The sequence below is a fragment of the Gekko japonicus genome, unplaced genomic scaffold, assembly GCF_001447785.1.
Source record: "Gekko japonicus isolate JY-2015 unplaced genomic scaffold, Gekko_japonicus_V1.1 scaffold2054, whole genome shotgun sequence".
NCBI lineage: Eukaryota > Metazoa > Chordata > Lepidosauria > Squamata > Gekkonidae > Gekko > Gekko japonicus.
In genome coordinates, this window is record NW_015165306.1 from 95,618 (window position 1) to 107,179 (window position 11,562).

Consider the following 11,562-nt stretch of genomic DNA (forward strand, 5'->3'; position numbering starts at 1 on the left):
CTGATCAGAATGTTAAGAAGTATTGGATAGAATGACCCATGATGTCCTTTCCATCACTATATTCCTTTTATTTGTTCATTCTATCATTGGGATGTATAGTGCTATCCTTTTTCTCTGAAAAGACCTTTTTTTTCTCTTGGTATGTGATGCATTTTCAGGGGAAGAGATCTAAATTAGACTAAAACAATTTATGACCTACTGAGATAAAACACAACCCAACAGGTATGTATGGGAGACAAAAGTTGTCTGATTGCACTTTGTCAAGTACTGGGTAGACCAAAGTTGGAGTCCAGTGGCACCTTTAAGACCAACAAAGTTTTATTCAAGGCATGACCTTTTGCATGCACCCACATTTCTTTAGATACAATGAAATGAAAACAGAAATAATCATACATATAGAAGGTGGGTAGTAAATCAGCACACAGAATAATCCAGGTGTTTTTAATAGATAAAAATAATAATAAACTTAGTATATATCACCTGTTTGAGCTCAATTTGGGGGGTATTTCTATTTCCATTTCATTGTATCTGAAGAAGTGTCCATGCACACAAAAGCTCATACCTTGAATAAAACATTGTTGGTCTTAAAGGTGCCGCTAGACTCAAACTTTGTTCTACTGCTTCAGACCAACACAAGGTTAGACCAAATTACTGATGGTTGATTTTAGTTTGTGCAGGCCTAGTACAGATGTTGTGTATATGTTAGGTGTCATCCTTGAAGCTACTCATAGGCATCTTTAGGAGCAACCACTGATAAGGACCAGGATATTACCACGGTGAGTAATTCAGTGGAAACCACACAGTAATATGCAGAGGAAATCCACAGCAGCTGTTCTTAGGGATTCATCGGACGCATCTTAGGAAACCATATCGAAATGAAACAAAGGCCATGCATAAGAATCTCACATATAATGCCAGGCTGAATAGATCAGGGTTCAGTTTGCTGACAACAGAAGTAGAAACATGGAAAAAATTACAAACCAAAGAATCTTAATGAGAAGGCAATTGGTCTTGTTAATGGCAGCTCATATAGCAGCAAACGGTTGAAACACTAGCATTAGCCCCTGACTGAATAGGTAAGAGTGCTCTAAAGCCCTGACTAGAGGACCTCAGGAGATGGCAGCACAGCCATTGGAGCTGCTACTTTGGAACCAGACAGGAAAAAAGCATGTAACAGGAGGTGACATCACTGGCCCATGCCAGTAGCTGCTATCCATTCAGCAGCTATCTTTCAGAGAATGGTTAGAGGTGCATGATACAGGAGATCTGGGCCTGATCAGTGGCCAGACAGGAGACAGGAAACCTTTTGAGAAGTTTATATATGCCATTTAGAGTTCCATGATGGAACAAAGGTGGGATATAAATGCAATTAGCAACCTTCGTGTAGAAAGCTGAAATAGTCCCAGTTCCTCCGCTTCTGTATCCTGATGGCCTTCACTAAGGGCATTGGATCCCCTACTCCTATGAACAGGTGGAAGGTAATAGTCTACCAACCAATTGTGCAAGTCACTACTTATATATGCGTGGACTGGCAACTTCCATTTCAATATATCTGAGGAAGTGTGCATGCACACGAAAGCTTATACCTTGAATGAAACTTTGTTGGTCTTAAAGGTACCACTGGGCTCAAACATTTTTTCCCAGTGCTTCAGACCAACACAGCTGTCCACCTAAATCTACTACTTCTTCTTGAATGTGCTCAAAACCAATGTATATGAAAACCAAGAGTGAATGGGCGTTGACACTTTTTTAAAAGACAGAGAACTGACCCATCAGAAATTCTGTAAATTCTTGTGCAGATGTATGAGTCTTCTGAGACAGGGAAATGGACAGATGAAAGAGGATCCAGTTGCTCCTCTAAAATGATGGGGTGATGCCACATCTTTGGCTCCTCAAGAATTTTTCCACTGGAGCCACGGAGCACCCAGCATATTCATAGGAATAAATGTCACACTTGCATCAGAAGGAAAAGTTCTCTGCATAAGCTTCAGAGGAGTGCTAAGATGACAGCCAAGAAATTCCTAAGCTGCTTTACATGGTCATGTATCAGATGACTTGAAGCTCAGCATATTGGTATGAACAGCTGAGAAGAATACAGAAATAGGCAGAGAATCCTAACCAAACAAAAATTAACACTATAACTAATGTTACATAACTATTTGAATCTTCCCCAAAATTAGAACTAACCAAAAATGTTCTGCTACCTAGCAGCACCTTCTGCCTCCACACACAGGAAACCAAGTTTCCAGAAAATACATCTCTAGAAGTCCAAATTGCCCACTTTGTTTGGGATTTGGAAGTCCAATAGTATCTGCAAACCAGTCTTACCGGGGGGGGGGACTCCAGTAAAGTTTCATTTCATCCAGTGATGTCATTCAAGGAACTTGCATATATCTGGTTTGGAAATCAATTAATTTTATTGTGGTCCACTTGATGATTTTGTAAAGGCAGTGAGTTGTTGAAAGAAAAAAGGACTTATTGAAGTGAAACACAAGTACCTGTCTGCAGATTTCCCCGTTTAAGGATATGTGTCCTTATCTTGATTTCAGACTTAAATTTCTGGGCCAAATATTCCCACTCATCTTCAGGACCTTTTCTGTAAAATGGTGGTAGCAATACTGATCTATCTTACATGGATGTTGTAATAAATCACTGAGAGGTGAAACAGGCTGAATACCTTTTTTTTTTTTTTTTTTAAGCAGCAGTAGAAGAAGTATGTACCCTTCTGGACACAGCAGTAGAACTTAATTGACAAAGCCATAACAGGGCACAATGGTATGTAACTAATTAAAAGGGTCCAGGAGACAATGAATAAATATGTTAATATGGTCATCAAGCAGTGCCCTAGAATCAAAGGACTACTTTATCAGTTAATATAATCAAAGGACTACTTTATCAGTTAATATAATCTAGGGGTCTAGTTCAGTATGGGTGTTGGAAAGTGTGCTTGAAGAAATGAATGTTTTATATTCAGATATCATAAGATTCTGCAATTAAACAGTGATCAGCTGCAAAAACAGTTTGTTGTTGTACTCATGCACCCCGTGCATGGATCCTGGTTGAACACTTCCTGACTTGAGCAGGAAGTCATGCACCCTCAGTGTACCAGAATTTGTTTACTCCACACAAATGAGGATTTTTAAACTGGGATTAAATCAAGATTTGCAGTGTAATCCTATGCCAAGTTACTCAAATCTAAGCTCGTTGATTTAACTGCATTTAGACTGGAGTGACTCTACATAAGAATGCACTGTGAGAATCTCAGGTTGTATGAAGTGAACAGACTCAAATTCAGAGGTGCCCAGTCGCTCACTGCATTCAGTTACGAAGCTCACTAATAAGTAGCACTCAAATCCAAATATGTGTACCCAGATGGAGCTGTGGCTCAACAGGTGATCATCTGCTTTGTATGCAGAAGGTCCCATGTTCGATCCTCACCATCTCCAGTTAAAAGGATAGGCTCTACCTGAGAGCCACTGCCAGCTAGAACAGACAGCACTGATTCTGATAGACTAATGGCCTCACTCAGCATAAGGCAACTTCATGTGTTCAGAAAATTCTCCACTAACACCAAATGCATACTACTGTCCTGTCATCACCCTATTCAAGCACACCCAATAATGCCACACTCCTCTAGACACTTTCACATTCAGTCTCTGCCATCTCCAATTAAAAGATCTCATGGAACAGCAATGATCTTCCTCAAATTGAAAACCCGGACAGCACTGTCAATCAAATTAGACAATACTGAGCTAGATGAACCAACGTCTGATTTGGTATAAGGCACTTTCATAAGGTCAGTCGTGCAGGCACCATGCACTGGAAGCAAAGAAACCCAGAAGAAAAAGACATTTTCCAAATATATCCAGAATCCTCATTCACTGGCCTTTCTAGAGATTAGGTGCCTGGTTTTTTTAGCTGGCCTAAAAGCCAGGGAAAGTGATAATGACACTTTCTGCTTGAGCAGAAAAACATAGAAGGCAATCAGCTGTGCTGTCGTTAGACCACACAAAAATAATTCTGGCACTTGGCTCAAGCTGTTGTTAAACAAGTTCCTGATGAGAAATAGGGGGCTTTCGTTGCCAATCAAGAAAGGATGTACGAGAATGAAATATTAGTATTTTGTTACACTTACAAAAGCAACTTCCAGGATTTACTAGAACATTTTGGAGTTCTTGTTTATCCTACGGCTACTTTTAAACCCCTGAAAACAACTTTGGCCAGACACCAAGACTGGCAGCCAGATTATTAAAATCAATCCAGCTGGGCAAAAAAAATATTCATGCTTTCTAAATGTAGCAGCTTTTCCTGCCCAAGGTACAATTTACCATTACTCTTATCGGCTTCCATCCATGTAAGGCTAAGCAACATAAGATCCATAAAGTATACCCTCTCATCTCCAAGGAAAACTTTTCCCAGGAACAGGTAAAACACAGGGAAGCAGAAGGACAGGTCTATGAAGGTGAGGAAAAAATACTTGATATGGATTTACAGTGCAATCCTAAACTGAGGTTCACCCTTCTAAGCCCACTGATTTCAGTGGACTCACTGCTTAGGATTGCTCTGTTATTGTCTTATGTTGTTTTGCTTGCTACAATAGTCAATTATTTCTGTTCTAGTCACAAGGTCATAAAGTCTTATGTCCCACATTTTCATTGCACCATGCACTATTTTTACAGGGGTCAGTTATTTATGTAATGGTTGGTAATATCTCAGAATAATTTACCTGTTTATTTCCAACACATGCACTCCATATTTGCTTTCAATTCTGTACTTTCCAGGCTCACTTGCAGGGGTAATCAATTCTTCATTTTTATACCTTACAAAGGAAAAGAAAACATACTGTGCTGGTAAACAAATGGCAACAGTAAATAAGGTGGAATTAGTGCTGTTTGGACACAAAAGGGAAAGAACACCAGCTCTTTGCTCAGGTTTTAATGATCTTCTGTGGGTGAATAGAAAATAAATGGCATTATAGGAACAGTGCTGAAATGATGACTTACTGTAAAATTCTTCTTCCTGGCCGCTTTCTCAGGACTGTCCCTTACAAGGCAATCTAATTAGGCTTTCTGTACCTTGAACAGATGTGTAGAGAAGGAAATTCAACAGGGTCAGCTCTTCTCACCCTTCCGTGACAAGCTCTGCCTGCTATAATGGTCTCTTTTTTGCAGTTAAAAATATGCTGCTTTCTAATTGCATCTGTAGCACTGCATCCAGTTGTGTGAATTTTCAAATAGGAAGAGAATCACTAGCCCTTCTCTTTCTCTCCATGAGCCATTTAAAAGCCTTCAAAATGAAGTCTTTAACTGTATGATGCAGTGTTTATCTCCAGTCTCTAGTTCCATGGTTAATGATAGAATTGAGCACAGACTAGGTTTGCCATTGACCTGCTGGGAGCAGAAGATCTCCCAACCCCAGTGGGCCTTGCCCACCAGTGCTCCAGAGGCCAGCAGGAGAATGATATTTTTTTTTAGAATTGCTGTCAGTGATGGTATGATGTCACTTACAGGAAAACCCAGAAGGGTTGTCATGCCTCCCTAGAAATCACCAGAAACTCTAATAAAACCATGGAGTTTGAGGCAATTCCTAGAGAGGCACAACATCACTTCCAGATGTTCCCAGAAGTGACCTAATGCTGTTGCTGACAGCTGCCCTCCATGTCCCCACCTCAACCGGTCTCTGGTTGCCTCTTGGCTCTAGCTCACAACTAAGAACCTTCCTATACATTTTAGGAAAACAGATCACATGATTTGCCTAACTTTGGCCCCTGCCACAATGGTGGGGGGGAGAGCACGGCCAAAAGTGCGGCTTTTTAGAGCCGCACCAAAAGAGACACGCAGCGGCGGGATCAGATAGATCCCCTGAGCCTCCGCGCAGTTCCTCCCCGGCACGATCAGATGCTGGGGGGGAAGCCAATGAAGGGAGAGTGAGGCAGCCGGCTGTGCATGTGTGCACATGCGCAGTTCAGCCAGGACCCTCGATTGCTCCTGCAGACGGGCGCGCCGGCGATCTCAAGGCCACGCTTGCTGCGGCGTTTCAGGTAAGCCATGCTCTTTTGCAGGTTCTTTTTTTATGTGCATTTTCGGCCCGAAGGGCCGGATTGGGGACGGGTGCGCGCCGCTTTCCAGATGTTGCGGTGTGATCACGCCCGTTTGCTGCACCCCCGATCCGTCCCTCTTCCGGCCCTAAACCTCCCGTGTGACCGGGGCCTTTATGGGTGCTAGAGTTTAAGTATCCAAGAAGGATCCTTTCCATTTGGATTTATGCTAGTTTTGATTTTTGTTCCCTCTCTTCCTCACTGTTTGACACCTTTTGGGGGAAAAGTGAAAAAAAGTTATACAGCATGGTAAGCTTGGTTCAAAAACAATATCCTCCCTCCCCCCCCCCCCAAAAAGCACACACAGAAGAATTAACAGGAATAGGAATAAAAATTAGCAGGTCAAAGAGGAGGTGGTATATTTGCTAGTATAAACTGTAATGTAAATTTGTCACTCCTGCCTCTTTAAGATAGTCCACATGCATAATGAATTTCTATCACTTGATCTTTTAAGTGATAAAGGCCATAAACAGGTCATTCCTGAGAAAAAAATTGAATAGAAAGTTTTGCACCAATTGTATGATTAATTGAATGAGAGACTGCTACCTAGATAGTGGGAGGTTAGAAGAGAAAATTTAAGAAGTCACCAGTTCTAAGTAATTACAGGAAAGGAGAGCAATCCCGGTACTGCCATGTGAGGTCAGATTAAGGGCAAGTTCACATATGCATATAAATCACTGATGTTCCTTCACTCAATGACTGATCAACAAATATGAAACTCTGTCACTAAAAAGTGTTTGAAATGTCTAGTGCTGTATGAAAGATGTTTGAAATCTCTTGTGAAATTTGATTTGTGAAAGTTGTTTTCACACATGACCTTTATTACTGGATGCTGCAGGCACTGAGTCACAATGTATGCATGCGTGTATTTGTCCTGGGGCAGAGGAGATTTACAAACATTGCTCATTAAGATCCGTTTCAGTTAAGGACACACCAGAACTCATCCACTTCTATAGAAGACTGAGAAAAAAATATCCTACTAACTCCCTCTGCTCTATAATCACACTTAAACCAATAATGCCAACTGAATCTCATTTTCTTGGATAGACTTCCTGCATTCATCCTCATATTTTCAACCAGACACAGCAATATCTGGTTGCTATCCACCTTTATTAAAATTAATAGGAGTTTTAGCTATTCATTTGTATTGAAATAATGCAAGACATTAGAATAGATGCCATTCGGAAGAATGCATGGCACACCTCCACTCACTCTGTCCTAAGCAATTAGATTAGTGTGAAATAGATTTGAAGTTAAAAGTGTTGAGATTTTAAGGTAGGAGTTCTGCAATATCCAGTGTGAGTTTGCAGTATAAAGTCTCAAACCTTCTGCTCCTTTAACTGCAGAGTCAATAGGAGCCATTCAGCATTCCATGAAGGATTATAAAAGGTTTTTAACTTAACCATTACCAGAGGTCATTTCAGGGGGGATCGCGGGGGGTCGCAGTTCCCCCAGGTGAGGTATGGGGCGGGGCACATGACGAAGCCCCGCCCCCTGCTTCCAGCCACCCCGCTTCTGGCCCTCATTCAGCCAGGAGGAGGCAGGAGAAGAGGGAGGGTAAGTTGCTTCCTCCCTACCTCTCCCCACCCCTGCCTGCCTGGGGCCAGGGAGGGCCTTTGCGGGGCTTCCTTGCACTCTCGCCGGCCTTGCAGGTCCACCGCAGGACCCCTCATGGGGTGGCATATGCTAATGAGCTATGCTAATGAGTTCCCCTAGCTCTTTTTCTATGAAAACCCCTGACCATTACACAGGTGACACTGAATAGCTGAGCTACAGCTACCAAATGAAAAAAACCTTAACAGCATTTTGAGATTCTTGGAAAGGATCAAAGCCTTACCATTGTACAACAGGGGTGGGGAATCCTTGGACAGTGAAGAATAGCTTCACAGCCATCTTTTCCCACACAGTATGGGACCGGAGCCGTACTAAAATTTCTGGGGCTCGGCTTAAACTCTCTTCTACAGCATATCTTTCCAGAGCCATCTTTTCTTCTACCTGTGATGCAACAGAGACAAAAAAAATAAAGTAGATACGGAAGAGAACGAGTTAGTTGTGATGTACAGAAGAAGGAAAACAAATAATTATTGGGTTTCTCTAAGCATGACAATAAACTGATCTGAAACAGAGATTCATAAATAGGCCCTTTGTTCAGAAAACTCTACATGATAATTTTTATCACTTCAGGTACAAGATGACTAAGGGATACAAGCTACAAAAAAGTTAGTAAAGGGTGGGAAAAGCAAAGAGAGAATTCTGCCTTTGCCTGCCATAACACTACAACTGGAGCAACCAATGAAGCTGATGGACAATAGATTCAGTATTTCTTCATTCAACAAGTGAGTGAATTGTGGAATTTATTGCCAGTGGGTGTAGTGACGACCACTAGCAAAGACGGCTTTAAAGGGGGATTCGACTGATTCATGGAGGATGGCTACTAGCTATGGTAAATAGAAAGGATTTCCACAGTCAGAAGCAGTAAACCTTTGAATAACAGTGCTAGGAGTCAACATCAGTGGGAGGCCATGGATTTCATGACTGTTTGTTGGCCCTATAAGGGAAGTGGTTGACTGTGGTGTGAAGGCCTAGCTATACAATAGATGTGATGCAAGCCAATTCACAGTCACACATACCATCAGGGGACTCACCTTATAAATGGTTCAGTCACTCAGTACAGCTCCCCCCTTGCAGAACTCAGAGCCACACACTTGGTAAGCTAAGTCCCTCAATGTTATGTGTGACTGCAAGTCAGGGGAGCTCCAATCTAGCTTGTATCACATCATATAGCTAGATCCTGAAATAAGATGTTGAACTACATGGATCACCGGTCTGACCCAGCAAGGCATCTCTCACACTCACTTGCTTCTGTATGTTGTCTCTCTAAAACTTTTCATCTCACCTGCTTTTCTTTATTAAGAATATTTCTATGCTACCACTAAGGCAGTTTACAGTTAAAAACCTGGTGCTGGTGTTCCCAATTTATTTGGGTTTCTGATTCCATTTCAAAATCACTGTTACATGATATGCCTTTTATACACATTATAAGCCAAAATGTTTACATTTAATGTGAAAAAATAGCATAATGAAACAGAAAATGGCATGAAAATGAAGACTCACAGGTTTGATTTGCCCAAGGGTGAAATGACAATGAAATACAGTCAAAACCAAGAGACTGTGAAAGTCAGTATTACCCCCTCATCTGGAATTCATGGTCTTACTTTAGAACAGAACAAATATGTTTTTACAGTACCATTCTCTGTATGCTGACTTTATCCAGTTGTTCTCTAGCATGGAGTCTGGCTGAGCGAATCTCTTGTTCCAAGGAAGACAACTCAGTAGCAAACCGGATTCTTCTCTGTTCACTCACTTGAGAAGTTTGCTCAAGACTTCTGTATGACCCAAATAAAAACTTTTTAGGACTTAGCCTCAATGCTTTCATACTACTACTGAAATGCTGTAGCAAGCAGATGAAGCATCATTAGCAGCATTAAGCAGATGTGAATTCTGCATTGTGAACTATTTTACCCTCCTCTTATGTAACAAAAAATCTCAAGGAGCAGACCAATAGATGTTTGGATCTCTTTTTCTTTCCTTAGTTAGTACTGACTGAAGTAGTGCTACTAAAGCCAACTGTAACAGGGCTATTTTTGGGCAGGAACGCACAGGAACAGAGTTCCGGCTGGCTCCCAAGTTGGCCACACCCGGCAGGAACTCATTAGCATAATAGGCCACACCCAACAGCAGCAACTCATTAGGATTGGCTACAATTAGGGGTGTGTGGCCTAACATGACAACAAACAAGGTAAAGAGAATAAGAAGCAAAAGGTGGGTGTGGCTGGATGACCACACTTCTGGTAACATGGGGTGTGGCCTAACATGCGAATGAGCGTGCTGTCAGGGTATGGCCTATTATGCTAATGAGTTCCTGCTGGGCTTTTTCTACAAAAAAAGCCCTGGTAAACAAACAAACAAACCAAGTGTGATATGGATCCTCTAAGAATCTGTTTCAGATACTGAAGAGAAACAACCCCCAAACCTAATTCATGTATGCATTTCCCAAGGATCAAGCAGAGGTTAAACAGAGTTTGAAGGAAATCAAGAATTCCAGTCCCTCCTCCCACCCAAAAGGTCCCTTCATTTTTCCTCCAAATAAGTTACTGAGCTATAGTAAGACATGCCTCAGGAATAAGCCTAGCTTATTCCTTCATGTCTCGGCTTCCCTCCCAGTTTCTTTGCCTATCAACAAAGAACATGGTTATCATTAATATACCCCTTCAATTTAGTCTGAAGTACATCAGGTTGTCTGCAAGGACCAATGAATGATGGTGGTAGTCCTATGGTGAGAGCCTGGTAAGACCATGAAGTGGGGTTTGGACACCTTACTGGACATGGCTCAAGCACCCCTAATTTATGTTGTGTTTTATTTTCAACTCTTCAACATCGTACATGGCTGAAGAGGAAGCTCTATTATATTTTTCAAAAGCCATGTCACTAAGAATGTTGGCACACCAGCAGAAAGAGTTTGGAATCCCTTCAAGAACCAGTGGGTACCTTACAGGTTACTGAACAATATAATTTCAGATTTCTGAAACACCAAGAGTTAGCTTAGCTGTCCAATGTAGCCAAGCTATTTCTGTATCAGACCGGTGGTTAATTGAACTTCAGTGATCAAAGAACCACCTGTAATATAGATAGGAGGGACAAATCTCCCAAGGTTTTTTAAAAGGGAAATTTATCCTGCCTGGTATTTGTACACCATGTTTTGTATTATTAACCAGGCTCCTAAGTTAAATACAATTCATTTCATGTTAACGCTAAAGAGCTAGATCTTCTGGCTGCCAGACAATCATAGGATCTCCTGGCTACACTACACAGGGAAACTATCAACCAATCAAACAGTCCTTCTCGGGGCTATTTTACAAGGGGTATAGGAGACTGCATCCAAGTATTTAGGGAGATTGCCCAATCAGTCTGCATACCCATTGTATCAACTTGGTTACATATTTTATATTATTATATGCTTCCTCTGTGTAACTGCCATACGATAAATAATAAATAATAACTTGTGTGATGTGGCTTACACAAACATAGATAATAACAACATTTACATTACACAGGTAAGCTGAATCATGTGGATTCTTCAGATGATAGCATCTGCTCACCAATAGTAGCATGGTACCCACGTGATCCCACCAGCCTGTATGATTGAACCATTTGTATTTTATTGGTACAGTACAGGAGCCAGCTACAAAATAATAACAAAGAAAGCTCAATGTTCCAATATTAATAAACTCAAATCTTAAAATGTAATTTATCACTTTTAAAAGTACAATTAGCATTTGTCTTCTGTTCATTACAATCTTGCTGTTGCCAATAGGTAACTTGAGATCTTTAACTTTTGTGACGAGGGGGAAATGATGATGTCTCCCTCAGTGTACATTTCATAATACATCGTGTTCATATTCCTG

The 11,562-nt window shown here is 41.2% G+C and overlaps 1 protein-coding gene across 1 annotated transcript in view; it reads right to left on the bottom strand.

Moving 5' to 3' along the window:
• Nucleotides 1-11,562, bottom strand: part of MYOM2 (myomesin 2) — a gene marked incomplete at its 3' end in the record, with an annotated part of 116,842 nt that overhangs the window by 92,270 nt on the left and 13,010 nt on the right. The window contains exons 4-6 of the mRNA XM_015410441.1: nucleotides 9,345-9,483; nucleotides 7,935-8,092; nucleotides 4,727-4,819 (exon numbers count right to left, since the gene is read on the bottom strand). Of these exons, the coding sequence (XP_015265927.1) occupies nucleotides 4,727-4,819; nucleotides 7,935-8,092; nucleotides 9,345-9,483 (390 nt within the window). The remainder of the gene's footprint in view (nucleotides 1-4,726; nucleotides 4,820-7,934; nucleotides 8,093-9,344; nucleotides 9,484-11,562) is intronic.